A 21,643-nucleotide genomic window follows, 5' to 3' on the forward strand; every position below is an offset into this window, starting at 1 on the left:
TATAGCTCTACTAAGAACCTTGAATATTAAAAAATAAATGCACAATGACAAATGTAAAAAAGGAACAGAAACTATCTAGATTTTAGTCAATAAAAAAACACACGTAAACCCTTACACCACCAAAACAACACAATAAAAATGCTGAGAATCTAATCACTACACTACTGCTCTTCACAACAGAAACACACAAAGTGACACACATCTAGTCGACCTTATCATGTGACTAATTGTAGTTGTTGAATCCGTCTGGAGGATCTTTGAAGTTCAGTGCACGTCTGAAAGCAGACACATTTTTTTGCCCCCTAAAGTCTGAAGAAATTCTGGCATCAAAACGAACGGGTAGAGGGTCGAACACACTTCTAACAGGCAACAGATGGAACATGAAAATATAACAGGAAATTGAAATTTCTGTGGATGAAGAAACTCCGTCTACAGTTGACAACATTGAACTTTCAGTGGAGACCTGAGTTTCACCTACTGGTCAGATTGAAGACTTCTGACTTTTGAAGGCGACTCAGGTCCTATCTACGTTCTGTCTATCTTCTGAAGGAGGTGTCCGTTTTCTAACCGAACTCTCCACTGGTGGGGACAAAGCTTCTTGGGCCCTAAAAATAAAACAAAATATTTCATTACTCAGCTTCTATTGCACTAACAAATCATTCACACTGGTGAAGGTCAGGCAGGTTTAAATAAAGTGTGAAGACCAGTATATGAAGAGTGACTCACGTATCAGCGTCTGCAGTTTGAGGAACCTCAATCATCTCCTGGTCTCTGTGTGACAGACTGAAGGATCTAAGAACAGTTAAAGCTGAAAATTAACGCTCATAGACTCTAACAGAAAGGATAGAGACGAATATAAAGATGGACGACATGACGACAATCCAAAAGTGAAGCCAAAGCCAAAGCGTCTCTATCGTCTCTTCAGTTATAACAGATTCATGTTGAAAGACGTACCTGCTGCTTAGTTTTCGTATTATCAAGACAGCGAAGAATGAAGCAGTGCAAAGGCAGGTCACTACCACAATCCACATCCTGACTGTGAGACAAAATGGAGGAATCGTTCATATCTTACACTCAACGACTGGTCAACAGGTCAAATGAGAGACTTGTGAACGTTAACTTACTGAAGCTTCTGCCAGCAGATCCAGATCCCTCATCCACACCTGGGACAAAGAAAAACATCAGAATCCTTCAGTAATTATCAGTCAATGAAGGGAGTGACGCTCCACAACGGTTTCTGTACGTACCTCGGTTTCGAAAATCCCACTTTTGTAGTGCTTCTACACGTTAATTTGGGTATCTGGCATGTGCTGCCGTCCCAAAAACTCTTGAAAAAACCTTTCCTCTATGTCAGAAGCAATACGCTAGAGTGCGTGGAATGGGATTACGAGCGAAAAATACATAATAGACACACCATGCCCAGGTAGGGAGTCTCGCTACATGGCCTTGGACCAACCCCAATCATCATCTCACCGGCTCCGGGGAGAGGCGGTCCTTCTCCCATTAGCTTGCGAGGTAACGCGAGCTAACGCGCTCCTCCGGCTCCCCGGCTAGCGTTAGCTCGTGAGCTAAGGTCAACAGGTCAATATGAGGAGAGCTGTTTCAGACAGGGTAAAAAGGTGCTGTTTCAAATGATCCTTTAGGTATTTTGACCAAAATATGTTACAGACATTTCATTAAAACTCCAAGGAACCATATCAAATGTGGTAAAATGGGCATTTAACTGATCTTTTATTTATTTTTATTTCAACCCTGGTTAACTATGGCTGTTTCTTCCTACATAAGTCATTTTTACAAAAGGAAAATAACAAAAATAAACAGTGTAAAAATTATTGCAGCATGTAGAAAATTAACTGTACAAACTGTAAAACTTGTTTGCAGAGGGTTTGATTCTGTGCTTGCACTAAACTCGTTTCTGTGAAACTGAAGTGTTTCCAAACAAGAGACTGAAATGATGAGTGAGCGTCTTCACACATGTACTGTTCACCTACAGTCTATGAATGTGTGACTGTAGAAGTGTTTCTCACCACTGGGAGGCGTCAGTTTCACGTCAGGAATCTCCACAAACGCTTCTTTACGACAGGAGAGCACCTGCACGGCACATCCAACCAGTCTACCAGCATCATGGAAACCTGCCAACACGGCTGTGGCAGTGACAGTGAATGTACCGTTTGTGTTGATCAACACAGTTTGGTTCTGTGAGAGGTAGAAGTCTTGCTGTGTGACGTTGAGAGTTACGGTTGGAGCAGGTCGTCCTGTGGCGGAGCAGGAAACCAGGAACTCATCAGTTGAATCTGATTCTCTCACGTGTAGAACGGGTTCATGCAGCTCTGGGGAGAAAAGAAATGTGTCACACTGTAAAATGACTTTAGTGTTATAAACTTGATTCAACCCATGTAATATAAAGTCACAGTCTTATTACCATTTCATACTAGAAAGTACAAAGTCAATGTTGAGTCCAACAGGTTTATTCAGTCAGGTTCTCACCAAAGACCCTGAGGCAGGTTCTGCCAGTGAGCGCTCCAGCAGGCTTGGTGATGAAGAGGCAGAGGTAGCAGCCTTCATCCTCCTCCGTCACATTCTTGATCACTATGGAGCGGCTGTGCAGTCCACCATCTTTCACCTCCACTTTACCTCTGAAGTCTGACATCACCCTGGAGCCAAAGAAATTGTTGAAGCTGGCGAGATTGGTCACCCCATCTAGCGTCTGTTTCTGCCATGTGACATGTTCCACATTTTCAGACTGTAGGATCTGACAGCTGAGGAGAGCATCTTCTCCCACTGCCTCCTCCACAGTCTCCACAGAATGGATTACAGATGTTAGACCTACAGGAGAGGACAGTTGCACATCCAGATGTTTAGTTTCAACAGAGCATGTGGGTAGAAACACGTTACATGTACTCAAGCAGTTTTCTCAATAAATGGTACTTCTCAGAGTAGTTATTTTGCATAATACTTTTAACTTCTACTCAGTGGTTACATATTTTAAATTGTAAAGATTTACTCTATTTAGTAGAATACGTTGTTTTTGAATGACTGCATCTCAGCCACTGCTGCATGGATTGATAGTTTTTATTCTATGTAAATGGTCTTTTGTCTTGTTCTGTATGAGGCACTGAAACAACACCATGTGCATGTATGTGTGCTCTTCACCTGCTTATCCTACCACCTGGTTCTAATGATGTAGATCATATGGCATAGAATTGTTTTGTTTAATATATTGGAATATTATTTGAATTTTTTATTGTCTGCATCTTCCTGTCTTGTGTTAATCAGGTGAACATTTTGAGGTTAGATTTCAACTTGATTTGGAAACTGAGTGCACGTGCTCACAGACTGCTTCCAAGTCTTCAGGATTCAGTGAAGGTTTGTACATATTAAAAACTAGGGCAAAGGTATTCTGGCGCACCTATGTCTTTTCAGATTAAGAAAAATAAATTACATTCAGGTAAATTAAAGTTATAATCAGTGTTCTCACCTTTCTGGAAGAGTCCAAACACAAAGAGGACACGTGTGACTTCAGGTTGAATCATCTCTGTTTCACACTAGGTCTGGATTTTACAGTTCATCATGGCTAATTCCCCACCTGCCACAACTGAAACAGCTGGATCCATGTGTTACTGGTCGGTTGCAAACTCGGTTGCAGACTGGTTATTTCCACAAAGTGCCTGTGTGTGAAGTGCAGTGATCGACAATATAAATCATACGAGTAAATAAAAAGGTGTTAGGGTAACTGAAAACACTCGACACTATACACGCCGACACACACACACACACACACACACATTGTAAATCTGTTTATTTAGATTTCTTTGTGATGTATGTCCATCTGTGCTTTGTGTTGTTTGGCTAATTTATGAATGAATAAAGTTTATAAAAAAAAGGGGGGGGGTACACTTGTGACTCCCTCAAGTTTACAGATGAACACTAGGCGTTCTGTTCCTTTACTGGGGTTTATTTGCTGTTAAGTATGCCGTGAGAACTAAATAAAGTAGATACAAAAACACAAAATGATTCGTCCACAACACAAGCATTCTCACATTGGCCGCATTAACTCAAAGGGAGCAGCTCAACTTCAAAGCTTCTCTCTTTCAGCTGGTAGGTGCTCTTATGGCTCTACCTGCAGAGTACAGTGCGTCTCTAACAATGATCCCCTCTGCAACTGCTATCAAATATTTGTTCCTTCACGATAACTTTAATTATAATGTTTGTTATTTAGCTCCGGTGGCAGGAGGTGTGGTGACTGCAGGCTCCAGGGGCGTTAGCTTTCCAGGAAGTAAAAGCTCTAGCTAGTTTCAGTAAAATTACGACCTATGGTGAAGGCAGTCGGATCGGCGTTTCTTACCACGAGCCCAGGGGTCGGAAACCTTTACTGTCAAAAGAGCCATTTTGCCCTCTCTTCTACCAAATAAAAGTTGTGTATATGTAAATAGGCTTTTCATTCATCATACAGTTCAGTAATACATTAGCTTTGATTTCCAGTGCAGTAGTCACATTAGAAGAAAAAAAAATGACGTTAAACAAAGAGCACATCTGTCCTGTAATACTACAGAGGATGTAGATGGCAGAGGTGGGACCAAGTAATTTTTTTGCAAGTCCCAAGTAAGTCTCAAGTCTTTGCCCTCAAGTCCCGAGTCAAGTCCCAAGTCAAGACAGGCAAGTCCAGAGTCAAGTCCAAAGTCAAGACTGACAAGTCTCAAGTCAAGTCCAAGTCCTGCAGTTTGAGTTTAGAGTCTTTTCGAGTCCTTTTGATCACTGAGTAATAATATATTTACACAGATCATGTATGCTTTTAAAATCTGTATTTATTTATTAAAACAAGTGCAATTGAAATTACAGAAAAAAAATTGTGCCAACATTGCACTTCCCTATTGCACTATTAACCAGTCATTTTTAACATTTAACTCATATTTTGCAAGAATATTCTTCATTTTAACCACTCCTACAGAATGAACACATTTGAAAAAACAAGTGCAACTGTAATTATTTGTACAAAAGTGCTAACAACATTGTCCTGTCCTGTGTTTATCTCACGTCATATTGTCTGTGTGTGTGTGTACATGTGAGAAACATAACAAATACTTGAACATAACAATGAACAGGGTTGTGCTTTTTATATGTCAGGGCCCTATGCTGCATTGCATTTGCAAAAGACCACATTGGCCAAAAGTCTGTCAGTCATTTGTGCACGATGGGGACGTAGTATCATTCCACCAATTGCCGCTGCGAGCCATTTTGGTGCCCTAAGCATAACTCCTCTATGATTACATTAAATAATCATCAATAAGTACAAACAAGAATAGTCAATCTTCTTTAACTTTTTTTGAGCAATTTAAATATATCTCTTGTTCTGCCTTTTTTGTGATATACATGTCTAAAAGGTACCTAATATTTCTATACTGAAATAATATCGGCATTATAATTGTAAGCTAATTTATTTAATGACGTTATTGTTGAGGGTTGATTTGTATTTCCGGTTTTAAGTGGGTTGTTGGTAGTGACTCTTATTTTGAAAGGGGGTTTTAAAGGAAGTGGGTGCTGTGATGAGTGAAGTTGTAAAATGAACGGAGAATAAACGGGTGTGCTGTCACGAGCACATGACCTGCTCTCATGTCCTTTGTCGGCTGAAGCCGGACCTATGATACAACCAAACGCTCGGCTACATAATTATTATAACTATGATGATTTTTCAGTTGCTTTTTTTTTGGTGCCCCCTCAGGACTTGGTGCCCGACGCACAGCGCGTAGTGCGCGTTTTGGGAGCGGCGGCGCTGCACATACACACAGACGCACACAAACACGATGAAAGATACAGAACGCTCCTTAATAACATACTTTTGAATCTTTGTGTTTTGGGGAAAAGAGCAAGTCTTATCAAGTCAAACGGCTCAAGTCCAAGTGAAGGCACGAGTCATTGATGTTGAAGTCCAAGTCGAGTTGCAAGTCTCTTTACATTTTGTCAAGTCGAGTTTAAAGTCATCAAATTCATGACTCGAATCTGACTCGAGTCCAAGTCATGTGACTCGAGTCCACACCTCTGGTAGATGGTGTCACTTACCTGTAAACTGCACACATCCAAAGATGAGAATGTGCAACATCTTCTATCAGTGCTGTAGACTGGACTGTGTGCTCTACTTCTGCCTGCGAGTTTGAAAGAGAAAGTAAACTGTGAGAGGGGATGTTACCAGAGAGAGAGAGAGAGAGAGAGAGAGAGAGAGAGAGAGAGAGAGAGAGAGAGAGAGAGAGAGAGAGAGAGAGAGAGAGATGCACTTTATTGATCCCAACTAGGGAAATTATTCTGTTCTAGTTAAAAATAAGTTATTTTATCTCTCTTTTTCCACCTATTGTCATCTTACATATGTAAGAAACCACTCCTGAGACATTTGTAACCCGCTGACAGAGGACTGGCTGAGAGACTGGAGAAGCTGCCTCTTCTGCAGGTTCTGTCAAAGTGGTGCAGAACAATCCATGTTTCCTACTTTTAAACGACTGAGCGACATCGTGGTCCGGCTGAAGGATTTTACTGTAGAGTCTCTGACACCGCCTCAACTCCCCTCAGACATGAAGCCTGAGGAGACAGTGATCTCTACTGGCCTTGTTTGGAACACACACATTAATAAATAAGGAAGAAACCATTATTCCATTATCTGGGTCTTATATCAATTGAAACAACACAAGTTCTTATAATGTTGATATTTATTTTGTATCAAATGTAGAAAAAACACAATAGTGCAAACAAAAGTGGGGAAACATCAACTTAAACAAAATAACCAGAAAAACATCAGCCACAATATATAAATATCCCTCTCCCCTCTGTATTTAGAACTACTGTAAGTGAACAAGGCGCAGTTCAACATTATGTCTTTAAAAAAAAAGAATGACTCGTTTTAACAATATAAAATGAGCATCCACAAACTTCCAAGAACAATATGAAATTGACACGTATCAAGTATCAAGTAAGACCTCGGCTGACTCCACTCTCTCTTCTTGTATAGCACTATAGCTCTACTAAGAACCTTGAATATTAAAAAATAAATGCACAATGACAAATGTAAAAAAGGAACAGAAACTATCTAGATATCAGTCAATAAAAAAACACACGTAAACCCTTACACCACCAAAACAACACAATCAAAATGCTGAGAACCTAATCACTACACTACTGCTCTTCACAACAGAAACACACAAAGTGACACACATCTAGTCAACCTCATCATATGACTCATTGTAGTTGTTGAATCGTCTGGAGGATCTTTGAAGTTCAGTGCACGTCTGAAAGCAGACACATTTTTTTGCCCCCTAACTTCTGCAGAAAGTCTGGAGTCAAAACGGACTTTAGAGTAGAGGGTCGAACACACTAACACGCAACAGATGGAACATGAAAATAAAAAAGGAAATTGAAATATCTCTGGATGAAGAAACTCCGTCTACAGTAGACAACATTGAACTTTCAGTGGAGACCTGAGCTTCACCTACTGGTCAGATTGAAGAATTCTGACATTTGAAGGCGACTCAGGTTCTTGCTATGTTCTGTCTATCTTCTGAAGGAGGTGTCCGTTTTCTGACCGAACTCTCCACTGGTGGGGACAAAGCTTCTTGGGCCCTAAAAATAAAACAAAATATTTCATTACTCAGCTTCTATTGCACTAACAAATCATCCACACTGGTGAAGGTCAGGCAGGTTTAAATAAAGTGTGAAGACCAGTATATGAAGAGTGACTCACGTATCAGCGTCTGCAGTTTGAGGAACCTCAATCATCTCCTGGCCTCTGGGTGACGGACTGAAGGATCTAAGAACAGTTAAAGCTGAATATTAACGCTCATAGACTCTAACAGAAAGGATAGAGACGAATATAAAGATGGACGATATGACGACATGACGACAATCCAAAAGTGAAGCCAAAGCCAAAGCGTCTCTATCGTCTCTTCAGTTATAACAGATTCATGTTGAAAGACGTACCTGCTGCTTAGTTTTCGTATTATCAGGACAGCTAAGACTGAAGCAGCACAAAGGCAGGTCACTACCACAATCCACGTCCTGACTGTGAGACAAAATGGAGGAATTGTTCATATCTTAAAGTCAACGACTGGTCAACAGGTCAAATGAGAGACTTTTGAACGTTAACTTACTGAAGCTTCTGCCAGCAGATCCAGATCCCTCATCCACACCTGGGACAAAGAAAAACATCAGAATCCTTCAGTAATTATCAGTCAATGAAGGGAGTGACGCTCCACAACGGTTTCTGTACGTACCTCGGTTTCGAAAATCCCACTTTTGTAGTGCTTCTACAGGTTAATTTGGGCATCTGGCATGTGCTGCCGTCCCAAACACTCTTGAAAAAACCAACTCCCGCAATTTGTTGTGGTTCCTCTATGTCAGAAGCAATACGCTAGAGTGCGTTGAATGGGATTACGAGCGAAAAATACGTAATAGACACACCATACCCATGTAGGGAGTCTCGCTACATGGCCTTGGACCACCCCCCACCATCATCTCACCGGCTCCGGGGAGAGACGGTCCTTCTCCCATTAGCTTGCGAGGTAGCGCGAGCTAACGCGCTCCTCCGGCTCCCCTGCTAGCGTTAGCTCGTGAGCTAAGGTCAACAGGTCAATCTGAGGAGAGCTGTTTCAGACAGGGTAAAAAGGTGCTGTTTTAAATGATCCTTGTGGTATTTTGACCAAAATATGTAACAGACATTTCATTAAAACCCCAAGGAGCCATATCAACTGTGGTCAAATGGGCATTTAACTGATCTTTTATTTATTTTTATTTCAACCCTGGTTAACTATGGCTGTGTCTTCCTACATCAGTAATTTTTACAAAAGGAAAATAACAAAAATAAACACTATAAAAATAGTAAAATAAATATCGATTAAATTGCAGCATGTAGAAAATTAACTGTACAAACTGTAAAACTTGTTTGCAGAGGGTTTGATGCTGTGCTTACACTAACCTCGTTTCTGTGAAACTGAAGTTTTTCCACACAATAGACTGAAATGATGAGTGAGCGTCTTCACACATGTACCGGTCCCCTACAGTCTATGAATGTGTGACTGTAGAAGTGTTTCTCACCACTGGGAGGCGTCAGTTTCACATCAGGAATCTCCACAAACGCCTCTTTACGACAGGAGAGCACCTGCACGGCACATCCAACCAGTCTGCCAGCATCATTGAAACCTGCCAACACGGCTGTGGCAGTGACAGTGAATGTACCGTTTGTGTTGATCAACAGAGTTTGGTTCTGTGAGAGGTAGAAGTCTTGCTGTGTGACGTTGAGAGTTACGGTTGGAGCAGGTCGTCCTGTGGCGGAGCAGGAAACCAGGAACTCATCAGTTGAATCTGATTCTCTCACGTGTAGAACGGGTTCATGCAGCTCTGGAGAGAAAAGAAATGTGTCACACTGTAAAATGACTTTAGGGTTCTTTACTTGATTCAACCCATGTAATGTAAAGTCACAGTCTTATAACCATTTCATACTAGAAAGTACAAAGTCAAGGTTGAGTCCAACAGGTTTATTCAGTCAGGTTCTTACCATAGACCCTGAGGCAGGTTCTGCCAGTGAACGCTCCAGCAGGCTTGGTGATGAAGTGGCAGAGGTAGCAGCCTTCATCCTCCTCCGTCACGTTCTTGATCACTATGGAGCGGCTGTGCAGTCCACCATCTTTCACCTCCACTCTGTCTCTGAAGTCTGACATCACCCTGGAGCCAAAGATAGTGTTGGAGGTGGCGAGATTGGTCACGTCATCCATCGTCTGTTTCTGCCATGTGACCTGCACCACATTTTCAGACTTTAGGATCTGACAGCTGAGGAGAGCATCTTCTCCCACTGCTTCCTCCACAGTCTCCACAGACTGGATTACAGATGTTAGACCTACAGGAGAGGACAGTTGCACATCCAGATGTTTGGTTTCAACAGAGCACGTGGGTAGTAACACGTTACTTGTACTTGAGTAGCTATCTCAATAAATTGTACTTTTCAGAGTAGTTATCTTGTACAATACTTTTTACTTCTACTCAGTTGTTACATACTTAAAATTGGAAAGATTTAATCTATCATATGGAATATAATTGTTTTGTTTAATTTATTGAAAAATTTGTGTTTTTGAATGTCTGCATCTTCCTATCTTGTGTTAATCAGGTGAACATTTTAAGATTAGAAGGTTGTTTCTTGGAGATGGAAGCAAACCGTGCTCAGCAGCGTGTATTCTGGCCTGGTTTTTAATATCTCACTTTAGTAATTCAATCAATGTGTACTTTACAATGTTAGCTCGTAATATCCTGTCTGAGCACAAGTCCTTCTAATGAAGTCACTCAATACATGAGTCGTTTTTTTCTCTTATCTTTAAGATCAAGATATGTTTATTCATACCAAACACATGCACAGACATGCAAAACACACCCATGCAATGGCAGGCAAATTCAACCTCTGCATTTAACCCATCTGGTGCAGGACACACAGAGCAGTGAGCGACCATGTACGGCACTCGGGGAGCAGACGTTGGTTTCAACAGAGCACGTGGGTAGTAACACATTACATGTAGTAGAGTAGTTTTCTCAATAAATTGTACTTCTGAGAGTAGTTATTTTGCGTAATACTATTTACTCCTACTCAGTTGTTACGTATTTTTAATTGTAAAGATTTACTCTATTTAGTAGATTATGTTTTTGAATGACTGCATCTCAGCCACTGCTGCAGGGATTGATAGTTTTTATTCTATGTAAATGGTCTTTTGTCTTGTTCTGTATGAGGTACTCAAACCTCACCATGTGCATGTACGTGTGCTCTTCACTTGCTTATCTTACCACCTAGTTCTAAAGATGTAGATCATATGGCAAAGAATTATTTTGTTTAATTCATTTTAATATTATTTGTATTTTTGAATGTCTGCATCTTCCTATCTTGTGTTAATCAGGTTAACATTTTGAGGTTAGAATTCAGTTTAATTTGGAAACTGAGTGCACTCAGACTGCTTCCAACTCTTCAGGATTCAGTGAAGGTTGTTTCTTGGAGTTTGAAAGCAAACTGTGCTCAGCAGTGTGTATTCTGGCCTGGTTTTTAATATCTTACGTTATTAAATAAATTAATATGCACTTTACAATGTTACCTCTTAATATCCTGTTTGAACACAATTCATATAAAGTAACTCAATACATGATTCGTTTTTTTAAACCTTTATCTTTATTCTTATACAAGTACTTTCTTTGATGAATACTTTTACTTCAAATTGAGTCATTATAATCATAAAGTAATAGTACTTTTACTTGAGTACTGCTCATGTTTTATTAACCCTCCACATGTGTGTTTGGAACAAAAGCTGTTAGTCTGAGGCAGGAAGTCTGAGCTTGATAATTATGAATTCGATGTAATATGAACTTTGGGTTGAAACCGTTTTATTTACAGTCTATGGTTGAAACACACATCGGTGCCAGATTATCTTCACAATGAAATAAAAGACACAGCGAGCGATCACAAGTCTTTTTAGATTAAGACAAATAGATTACATTCAGCTGAATTAAAGTAATAAGCAGTGTTGTCACCTTTCTGGAAGAGTCCGAACACAAAGAGGAAACGTGTGAGTGCAGGTTGAATCATCTCTGTCTCACACTATGTCCAGGTGCTCAGTTCATAGTGGCTTATCACCAACTGCCATAACTGGAACAGCTGGATCCATGTCTTACTTGTTAGTTGCAGACACGGTCGCAGGTTATTTTCACAAAGCGCCTGTGTGTTAAGTGCAGTGAGACGATGATATGAATCATACGAGTGAAAAAAAACAAACATTTATTCATCCCATTAAGCCACAGAGCCGCCAAAACAAGTGAAGCGGGTTTTCACCTGGATTAACCAGTTGGGATTTACCCTCTTCTCCTCTGTCAGAGGACCACGTGACTGTCACGGCAATAAATGAAGTACTCTGTGTAACTTGGACATCTCTGGCGAATTATAATAATAATACAAGTATTTGTATTTTCACGAACAATGTGTTGAAACAGGGATCTGAGGACGCTTCAGGAAACACCATTAAAGTATCTCTTAAATAAATCACCAGATTTGACCTCAGTTCCATCTGAATCCTTCGGATGTTGAAAGAGAATCTGTGAAGTCCGAAGTACCTAACACGGTGTCGGGCCTCGACCAATCACATTAGATTTACAAAAAGGTAAATAAATACCTATTGGCTGTAAGTGAAAGTGTCTGTCGAGGAAAATCTGTAACAACCAATCAAGGAGCAGCCTCAGATCACCGGGTTGATATTATACACTGTTTATTTTGTCTATATTATACATTGTCCGTTTATATTACCTCTATTTATATGATCTGTATTATACACCATCGGTTCATACTCCTTATATCATTATAAAGTTACATATTCTCTGTTTACTTTATCTGAATCAGTTTGTATGTGAAATTTTATTTCTAACCCCTGGTGTTTATTTCTTTGCGATGTAAGTCTTTCTGTGCTTTGTGTTGATTGGCTAATTTATGAATGAATAAAGTTTATTTGACAACTTTAAAACTTTGAAGACTTTCTGTGGTCAGTGGGTTACACTTGTTTTAGTTTGTTCATAGAGAGCAGCTGTTTTGTTTCTCCAGTGATCTGTTGTTTGTTGTAGTGAGATGTCTGCTGTTTAGTTGTGTCATGTGAGGATCCTTGTTTCTTTTAGAGAGCAATAGAAACACTACACACGCACACACAAAATGTGCACTGTGTCTTTGTGAGCAATAATTAACACAAATGCTGATGAAAAAAAAAGACTATAAATTATATTTTATTCAGTTTTGCTGTATTTCTGGACCATAGAACCTCTAGCTGGTTTGCACATTCACACACAAGGATCCAAGAGCCATTTAACCATTTATAGTGCTAAGGTTGATGAAGGATAGAGGAAGGGATGATTTCTGTTCAATGAACAAAACACAACACAACATCTTTCCATACCAAAACAATAAATACAACAACAAAAGTGCTAACTGCTGCGTACAACTTAATGCGACGTTAAGAAGTAATGCTTCAGGCCTTCCTTTGGTCCCGTTCATGAAAAATATAATTAAATACAGAACAATAAACCACTTTGCTGGTTCTCCTTTGTGGTGCTGTCTGCTTGGTAACAATACAGCTTGGTCTGTTGAGTCAGAAATATGCTAAATTAGGCTGCACTGTGTTTAAACATCCTCTAATCATAGAAGACAACAGACAAACTTACTGGTGCGTCAGCATGGTCTCAAACAAAGGGCTTGAAGAGGACACACCCACAGCCCCCCCTTCTCTAGTCTCCTCCCCTGTGACAGTTAATTCTCTCCTCCCACTTCCAGTCTCATAGAAAGTTATTTAGGCTTGTGATTCTTGAGCAGCTGATATGTGAAGTATCACAAGAAAAATACAATTGATCGAAAAAATATATGAAGAAAATATAGTTTTTAAAATATAATGTCAAATTTAAACTTTACAGATTCATACAGATAAACATTGATTCATGACATTTAAGTTCTCACTTGACTGCGTGAGGAGCTTCAGAAAAAGGCATCTTGAAATAACGTGCTTAATTTTAGAATAAAATAAAAAGATGTACTTTGAGTTTCTCCTTTTCTTCACTTCTCTTCACTACATCTCTTCAGGATTTACTACCGTAAAGACGGAAAAAGCTGCACAGGTCAAAACAGAAATGCTCGATGAAAACGTAATAATAGTTGTGGGTCCATGTCTCTGGATTCCAAACCGGAGGATTTGTTGTTGTTGTGAACCCGTCGGTATAGAAAACCCTCCACTGCATCGTGCATGTGTGAAAGGAAAACTGTGGAGAAAAAGTCTGGATCCAATTCTCTAGAGATTCACCACAGGACATGTCTGAAGACTGATGTAGAAGTGCTGGATACCCCATACATTGGACTTTCAGTAGAGACCTGAGGTCCACCTACTGGTCAAAGTGAAGTCTTCTGGCTGTTGAAGACGACTGGCGGTCTATCTCTTTATTTTTCATCAATTTACGATGAGGTGTCGGTTTTGTGACCGAACTCTTCTCTGGTGTGAACAAAGCTACTCTGACCCTAAAAATAAAAACAAAATATTGAATTAATCACCTTCCAATAAACAAATAAATCATCCACACTGGTGAGGGTGAGGCAGGTTTAAATAATACAATGATTGATATTATGTCAAAACATATTTGCGCACTTAAACAGACACACACATACAGTCAATGTGCCTTCTCGATGCGAGTAAAAAATACCACTGATATGTTCAACTAAACAAGAAAAACCCAGTTAACAATCAAAATAAATATGCACATCAAAAATATAGTTTATAATATATAATGTCCGAGGTCCACCTACTGGTCAGATTGAAGTCTTCTGGCTGTTGAAGACGACTCAGGGTCTGTCTCTTTTCTCTGCTGTGATTTCAAATGAGGTGTCCGTTCTCTGACCGGAGTCTTCTTTGGTGTGAACAAAGGTACTTTGACCCTAAAAAAAAAAAAATTTAATTACTCAGCTTCTAATTGCACAAACAAATCATCTACAATGGTGAAGGTCAGGCAGGTTTAAATAAAGTTTGAAGACCAGTATATGAAGAGTGACTCACGTATCAGCGTCTGCAGTTTGAGGAACCTCAGTCATCTCCTGGTCTCTGTGTGACAGACTGAAGGATCTAAGAACAGTTTAAGCTGAATATTAACGCTCATAGACTCTAACATAGAGGATATAGACATATATAAAGATGGACGACATGAGGGCAATCCAAAAGTGAAGCCAAGTGTCTCAATCGCCCTCTGGTGGCTGGCTATAGTATAAGTTATAATCCCTCCTCCTCCATGTTAGTGGATGGGACATGGACCAAACATAGTGAAAGCATATAAAAGACTCCACGTGCACAGCATGGCAGCGTTCGTATCCCAGATATTTTTGCTTGATGTCTGGATAGTGGGAGACAGTGGAGACAGTCATCCATCTTTATTTACAGTCTACGGTTATAAAAGATTCTGGTTGAAAGACGTACCTGCTCCTTAGTTTTCGTGTTATCAGGACAGCTAAAGCTGAAGCAGTGCAAAGGCAGATCACTACCCCAATCCACATCACGACTGTGAGACAAAATGGAAGAATTGTTCATATCTTACACTCAACAACTGGTCAAAAGGTCAAATGAGAGACTTGTGAAGAAAAAACATCAGAATCATTCAATAATGATCATTCTATGAATGTGTGGCTGTAGAAGTGTTTCTCACCACTAGGAGGCGTCAGTTTCACGTCAGGAATCTCCACAAACGCCTCTTTACGACAGGAGAGCACCTGCACGGCACATCCAACCAGTCTGCCAGCATCATGGAAACCTGGCAACACGGCTGTGGCAGTGACAGTGAATGTACCGTTTGTGTTGATCAACACAGTTTGGTTCTGTGAGAGGTAGAAGTCTTGCTGTGTGACGTTGAGAGTTACGGTTGGAGCAGGTCGTCCTGTGGCAGAGCAGGAAACCAGGAACTCATCAGTTGAATTTGATTCTCTCACGTGTAGAACGGGTTCATGCAGCTCTGGGGAGAAAATAAATGTGTCACACTGTAAAATGACTTTAGTGTTCGTTACTCGATTCAACCCATGTAATATAAAGTCACAGTCTTATTACCATTTAATACTAGAAAGTACAAAGTCAAGGTTGAATTCAACAGGTTTATTCAGTCAGGTTCTTACCATAGACCCTGAGGCAGGTTCTGCCAGGGAGTGCTCCAGCAGGGTTGGTGGTGAAGAGGCAGAGGTAGCAGCCTTCATCCTCCTCCGTCACATTCTTGATCACTATGGAGCTGTTGTGCAGTCCACCATCTTTCACCTCCACTTTACCTCTGAAGTCTGACATCACCCTGGAGCCAGAGATAGTGTTGGAGATGGCGAGATTGGTCACCCCATCCAGCGTCTGTTTCTGCCATGTGACCTGCACCACCTTTTCAGACTTTAGGATCTGACAGCTGAGGAGAGCATCTTCTCCCACTGCCTCCTCCACAGTCTCCACAGACTGGATTACAGATGTTAGACTTATAGGAGAGGACAGTTGCACATCCAGATGTTTGGTTTCAACAGAGCAGGAACAAAAGGGTTTGCCAGGATGTGAGTTTTTGAAGTCTGAAGTCTGAGCTCTACATTTATTTCAGCTTGATGTATTTCTTTCTCAATTGTTTCCTTTTTATATTTTCTATATTTAAACTTGCAAAAAAACAACAGCAAATTCCTAGTATGTGTAAACCTGCTTGGCAGTAAAACCTGATTCTTGCTATCTCTCTCTCTCACACACAATTATGACCATTTTCAAAATAAACCCTGAATATCACCCAGTGTGAATGTCAGCTATTATATTTAGTTGCCTTATTCTGAAAGGTTGAGCAGTGAATCAGTTTCCTGTCATCATAAACAGTGTGTCTACGTGGGACCTTTATTGTGAAAGGTCACAAAACGAATGTGAATTTTTTTTTGTGGGGGAAAAGAAACAACATGTCTCCTGGTTCCAGATCTTATTTCCCTGTGACTTCTCAGTGAAGGTGAATTAAACACTCGGCTACATGAACACCACACAACTGAGAACCTGCGACACACAAACAGCAGCAGTGTGACCCTGTGTAATAAACTGTGATTCATGGATTCACCTTTCTGTGGAAACTAACTGTCAACAGGTGTTTGCTTTCTCTCTCTTTCTCTTTTCTTAGACAGGTGACAGGTGGATTCATGCTGCAGTCAATCAATCGATCTATTAAGCCAGTTTCATTAAGTATTTAAACATAAAATTAATATCAAACTTTTCTTACCTTCCTGGAAGAGTCCTAACGCAAAGAGGACGAGTGTAAGTGCACGAATCATTTCTGTCACTTAGTGTCCATGAAAGATCAAAGTCCAAAATTGCACCCTCAGAGGAAACAAGCGTTTGACTCCGCCCACCTTCTTCTTCTTCTGGTGTTAAATGGTGGTTGGCAAAACAACTTATCGGTGCATGACGGACACTTTACGGACCGGAGAGTGGAGCAGTAGATTGGCAGCAAACACTATAAACTAAAATGTAATAATTTCCTTAAGTCCTGTTTCTTTTAAATAGTTCATGAGAAGATGATGTTTATTCTTTGATGTCTTTCTTCCTTTCAGGTGTTTTTATGTGAAATTTTGCTTTTCATCTTTTAATCCCAATAGTAATTCTGTTCTTTGCTCATTATATTTGTTTCATTCTATCAATACGTGAGTGACAGTATCTGGTTGTTTAACGTGTTCCTAGAGTCCAGTTTATGAAGTGATTCATTTAATCATGAATTCTATACAAATGTCTTCCTGTGTCATTTAAATCCCAGTGTTCTTGTCATGATTTGTGACTGTATTCGTGAATGACTAGCTCACTGTGTTTTCTTTCTCATTTGGAAAATATATATTTGTCCAAACGCCAGTTTTGATCATAAGTGTGATTTTGTTGTAGTGAGATTTCTGCTGGTCAGTTGCATCATGTGAGGATCCTTATTTATTATAAAGATCAATGAAGTCACGTTCTCATATTACAGCAGAATATTTAAATTGACTTTTCACATTATGGGGATAAATGGAAAATAAATGAAATAATCAAAAACTAGAATTAGCACAAAGCACAACGTAGGTGGATGTTACAATGATTGAGTAAACATACAAGCACAAACACTAAATGTGCATTCTAGTTAGGTGAACAATAAACAAATGCTAATATGTGCAATATGAAATACAGTCAATCCAAACAAATATGTATGAAAAAAGGTTTTTATATATAATGTCTGATTGACATTTTACAGATTCATACAGATATACATTTTAGAAGATAGACAAATATGTAGTTTGAGTTTCTCCTTTTCTTCACTTCTCTTCACTACATTTCCCAGATGAACAATCTCAACAAACATTAACAACTAAACAGCTTTAACTTTTCTCTCTGTTCCAACTTTCTCTTGTTCAGTGAGAGAAGTAAACTTTACCATGTGCTGCAAGGATTTACTACCGTAAAGACGGAAAAAGATGCGCAGGTTAAATCAGAAATGCTCCATGAAAACGTAATAATAGATCTGGGTCCATGTCTCTGGATTCCAAACCGGTGGATCTGTTGTTGTTGTGAACCCGTCGATATAGAAAACCCTCCACTGCATCGTGCATGTGTGAAAGGAAAACTGTGGACAAAAAGTCTGGATCCAATTCTCTAGAGATTCACCACAGGACATGTCTGAAGACTGATGTAGAAGTGCTGGATACACCCGTACATTGGACTTTCAGTAGAGACCTGAGGTTCAACTACTGGTCAAAGGGAAGTCTTCTGGCTGTTAAAGAGGACTGGCGGTCTGTCTCTTTATTTTTCATCAATTTCGAATCATGTGTCCGTTTTGTGACCGAACTCTTCTCTGGTGTGAACAAATTTACTTGGTACCTAAAAATAAAAACAATATATTTCACCCTCCAATACACAAACAAATCATCCACACTGGTGAGGGTGAGGCAGGTTTAAATAATACAATGATTGATATTATGTCAGAATATATTTGCGCACTTAAACAGACACACACACACACCCATACAGTCAATTTGCCTTCCTCGACGCGAGTAATAAACACCGCTGATATGTTCAACTTAACAAGAAAAACCCAGTTAACAATCAAAATAAATATGCACAACAAAAATATAGTTTATAATATATAATGTCCGAGGTCCACCTACTGGTCAGATTGAGTACTTCTGGCTGTTGAAGACGACTCAGGGTCTGTCTCTTTTCTCTGCTGCGATTTCGAATGAGGTGTCCGTTCTCTGACCGAACTCTTCTCTGGTGAGAACAAAGGTACTTTGACCCTAAAAATAAAAACAAAATATTTGATTACTCAGCTTCTATTGCACAAACAAATCATCAACACTGGTGAAGGTCAGGAAGTTTTAAATAAAGTTTGAAGACCAGTATATGAAGAGTGACTCACGTATCAGCGTCTGCAGCTTGAGGAACCTCAGTCTTCTCCTGGTCTCTGGGTGACAGACTGAAGGATCTAAGAACAGTTAAATCTGAATATTAACGCTCATAGACTCTAACATAGAGGAAATAGACATATATAAAGATGGACGACTTGAGGGCAATCCAAAAGTGAGCCAGACTGTCTCATGTGCCATCTGGTGGCTACAGTATAAGTTATAAACCCCACCTCCTCCATGTTAGTGGATGGGACATGGACCAAACATAGTGAAAGCACATATCAGACTCCACACGCAGCATGGCAGCGTTCGTATCCCAGATATTTTTTCTTAATATCTGGATAGTGGGAGGAAGTGGAGACCGTCATCCATCTTTATTTACAGTCTATGGTTATAAAAGATTCTGGTTGAAAGACGTACCTGCTCCTTAGTTTTCGTGTTATCAGGACAGCTAAAGCTGAAGCAGTGCAAAGGCAGGTCACTAACCCAATCCACATCACAACTGTGAGACAAAATGGAAGAATTGTTCATATCTTACACTCAACGACCGGTCAACGGGTCAAATTAGAGACTTGTGAACATTAACTTACTGAATGCAGCAGATCCAGATCCCTCATCCAAACCTGGGTCAAAGAAAAAACGTCAGAATCCTTCAGTAATGATCATTCTATGAATGTGTGGCTTTAGAAGTGTTTCTCACCACTAGTAGGCATCAGTTTCACTTCAGGAATCTCCTCAAACGCCTCTTTACGACAGGAGAGCACCTGCACAGCACATCCAACCAGTCTGCCAGCATCATGGAAACCTGCCAACACGGCTGTGGCAGTGACAGTGAATGTACCGTTTGTGTTGATCAACACAGTTTGGTTCTGTGAGAGGTAGAAGTCTTGCTGTGTGACGTTGAGAGTTACGGTTGGAGCAGGTCGTCCTGTGGCGGAGCAGGAAACCAGGAACTCATCAGTTGAATCTGATTCTCTCACGTGTAGAACGGGTTCATGCAGCTCTGGAGAGAAAAGAAATGTGTCAAACTGTAAAATGACTTTAGTGTTCTTTACTTGATTCAACCCATGTAATGTAAAGTCACAGTCTTATAACCATTTCATACTAGAAAGTACAAAGTAAAGGTTGAGTTCAACAGGTTTATTCAGTCAGGTTCTCACCATAGACCCTGAGGCAGGTTCTGCCAGGGAGTGCTCCAGCAGGCTTGGTGATGAAGTGGCAAAGGTAGCAGCCTTCATCCTCCTCCGTCACATTCTTGATCACTATGGAGCGGCTGTGCAGTCCATCATCTTTCACCTCCACTCTGTCTCTGAAGTCTGACATCACCCTGGAGCCAAAGATAGTGTTGGAGGTGGCGAGATTGGTCACGTCATCCATCGTCTGTTTCTGCCATGTGACCTGCACCACCTTTTCAGACTTTAGGATCTGACAGCTGAGGAGAGCATCTTCTCCCACTGCCTCCTCCACAGTCTCCACAGACTGGATAACAGATGTTAGACCTACAGGAGAGGACAGTTGTACATCCAGATGTTTGGTTTCAACAGAGCCAGTGTGTGCAGGAACAAAGGATGTGAGTCTGAATGCAGAAGACTGAGCTTTACATTTATTTTAGCTTGAGTATTTCTTTCTTAATTTTTATTTCCTAATTTCTATATTTAAACTTGCACAAATACAACACAGCAAATCCCTAGTATGTGTAAGCCTGCTCGGCAATACAACCTGATTCTTGCTATCTCTCTCTCACACACAATTATGACCATTTTCAAAATAAACCCTGAACATTGTGTCGAGACACCTTATTGTGAAAGCTTGGTCATTTAATCAGTTTTCTGTCTTCATAAGCAGTGTGTCTATGTGGGACCTTTATTTTGAAAGGTCACTAAACGAAAGTGATCGTTTTTTGCGCGGGGAAAGAAACAACATGTCTCCTAGTTCAAGGTCTTATTTCCCTGTGACTTCTCAGTGAAGGTGAATTTAACCCTCGGCTACATGATCACCAGACAACTGAGAACCTGCGACACACAAACAGCAGCAGTGTGACCCGGTGTGATAAACTGTGATTCATGGATTCACCTTTCTGTGGAAACTAACTGTCAACAGGTGTTTGCTTTCTCTCTCTTTCTCTTTTCTTACCCACAGACTTTACTTTTTGGTATTTCCTCACATATCACTTCTCACCGCGGCAAGGAATAAACCATTAGTTTGAAGGGGTGAGACAGGGGACAGGTGGACTCGCGTTTCAGTCAATAAATCGATCTGTTCAGCCAGTTTCATTAAGTATTTATTTACACATTAAATTAATAATATTATATTTTTCTTACCTGTCTGGAAGAGTCCTAACACAAAGAGGACGAGTGGATGTGCAGGAGTCATCTCTGTCGCTTAGTGTCCATGAAAAAACTAAAATCAAATATGCGCGCTCAGAGGAATCAAGCCGTTGCCCCCGCCCACCTAAACTGATCGGTGCATTACCGCCACCTGCTGGTCTGGAGTGTGAGTTTTTAAGATTCTGTCTCGTTTATTGTGGACAGACTATAAATAAATGCTCCACCTTTTCCTGGCAATGTCACATCTGCCTGTTCATCCTCTTCATGTGACTCATTCTTGATACTATCACCTCTTCCTCTGTTTCTCTGGAGCTTCGTCTCATTTCACCTACTTTCTTTTTCTCTGTCCTTTTCTTCCTGCCATCTCTCTTATCAGTCCTGATGATTA

At 40.3% G+C, this 21,643-nt stretch overlaps 3 protein-coding genes across 6 annotated transcripts; all 3 read right to left on the bottom strand.

Annotated features, from left to right (window-relative positions):
* Positions 1-294: 294 nt before the first annotated feature.
* Positions 295-6,153, bottom strand: LOC133933257 (OX-2 membrane glycoprotein-like). Its single transcript, XM_062380225.1, has 8 exons — positions 6,058-6,153; positions 3,479-3,668; positions 2,488-2,826; positions 2,028-2,330; positions 1,125-1,163; positions 955-1,036; positions 727-792; positions 295-605 (listed from the first exon to the last, which is right to left on the bottom strand). Exons 2-8 carry the CDS (start codon positions 3,531-3,533, stop codon positions 515-517), a joined length of 975 nt encoding a protein of 324 aa, XP_062236209.1. The 5' UTR covers positions 3,534-3,668; positions 6,058-6,153; the 3' UTR covers positions 295-514.
* A 556-nt stretch (positions 6,154-6,709) lies between these two features.
* On the bottom strand, positions 6,710-16,835 carry LOC133933259 (OX-2 membrane glycoprotein-like). 2 transcript variants are annotated; one of them, XM_062380231.1, is made up of 7 exons: positions 16,783-16,835; positions 9,533-9,871; positions 9,073-9,375; positions 8,130-8,168; positions 7,960-8,041; positions 7,724-7,789; positions 6,710-7,602 (listed from the first exon to the last, which is right to left on the bottom strand). In XM_062380231.1, exons 1-7 carry the CDS (start codon positions 16,832-16,834, stop codon positions 7,512-7,514), a joined length of 972 nt encoding a protein of 323 aa, XP_062236215.1. In that variant the 5' UTR covers position 16,835; the 3' UTR covers positions 6,710-7,511. The 2 variants fall into 2 exon arrangements, with proteins under 2 accessions (XP_062236215.1, XP_062236214.1); XM_062380230.1 differs by lacking the exon at positions 16,783-16,835 and adding an exon at positions 11,539-11,669.
* On the bottom strand, positions 12,754-21,320 carry LOC133933258 (OX-2 membrane glycoprotein-like). 3 transcript variants are annotated; one of them, XM_062380228.1, is made up of 8 exons: positions 21,250-21,320; positions 20,089-20,427; positions 19,629-19,931; positions 19,519-19,551; positions 14,994-15,075; positions 14,580-14,645; positions 14,333-14,461; positions 12,754-14,047 (listed from the first exon to the last, which is right to left on the bottom strand). In XM_062380228.1, the coding sequence occupies exons 1-8, from the start codon at positions 21,299-21,301 to the stop codon at positions 13,915-13,917; spliced, it is 1,137 nt and encodes a 378-aa protein (XP_062236212.1). In that variant the 5' UTR covers positions 21,302-21,320; the 3' UTR covers positions 12,754-13,914. The 3 variants fall into 3 exon arrangements, with proteins under 3 accessions (XP_062236212.1, XP_062236213.1, XP_062236211.1); XM_062380229.1 differs by lacking the exons at positions 12,754-14,047; positions 14,333-14,461; positions 14,580-14,645; positions 14,994-15,075 and adding exons at positions 17,498-18,401; positions 18,689-18,817; positions 18,940-18,996; positions 19,349-19,430; XM_062380227.1 differs by lacking the exons at positions 12,754-14,047; positions 14,333-14,461; positions 14,580-14,645; positions 14,994-15,075 and adding exons at positions 17,499-18,401; positions 18,689-18,817; positions 18,940-19,005; positions 19,349-19,430.
* Between the last annotated feature and the right edge of the window lie 323 nt (positions 21,321-21,643).

Source organism: Platichthys flesus, chromosome 22 (genome assembly GCF_949316205.1).
Source record: "Platichthys flesus chromosome 22, fPlaFle2.1, whole genome shotgun sequence".
Lineage (NCBI taxonomy): Eukaryota > Metazoa > Chordata > Actinopteri > Pleuronectiformes > Pleuronectidae > Platichthys > Platichthys flesus.

Bases quoted from the DNA above. Each gene is read 5' to 3' on its own strand.
- LOC133933259 (XM_062380230.1), bottom strand. From the start codon at position 11,593: ATGATTCAACCTGCACTCACACGTTTCCTCTTTGTGTTCGGACTCTTC. The intron at 9,872-11,538 runs GTGACAACACTG...CCTCTCCTGTAG, and splicing joins GTTCGGACTCTTCCAGAAAG to GTCTAACATCTGTAATCCAG. The intron at 7,790-7,959 runs GTACGTCTTTCA...AACTGTTCTTAG, and splicing joins ATACGAAAACTAAGCAGCAG to ATCCTTCAGTCCGTCACCCA.
- LOC133933257 (XM_062380225.1), bottom strand. From the start codon at position 3,533: ATGATTCAACCTGAAGTCACACGTGTCCTCTTTGTGTTTGGACTCTTC. The intron at 2,331-2,487 runs GTGAGAACCTGA...TTTTCTCCCCAG, and splicing joins AACCTGCCTCAGGGTCTTTG to AGCTGCATGAACCCGTTCTA. The intron at 793-954 runs GTACGTCTTTCA...AACTGTTCTTAG, and splicing joins ATACGAAAACTAAGCAGCAG to ATCCTTCAGTCTGTCACACA.
- LOC133933258 (XM_062380228.1), bottom strand. From the start codon at position 21,301: ATGACTCCTGCACATCCACTCGTCCTCTTTGTGTTAGGACTCTTCCAG. The intron at 19,932-20,088 runs GTGAGAACCTGA...TTTTCTCTCCAG, and splicing joins AACCTGCCTCAGGGTCTATG to AGCTGCATGAACCCGTTCTA. The intron at 19,552-19,628 runs GTGAGAAACACT...TCTTTGACCCAG, and splicing joins GAAACTGATGCCTACTAGTG to GTTTGGATGAGGGATCTGGA.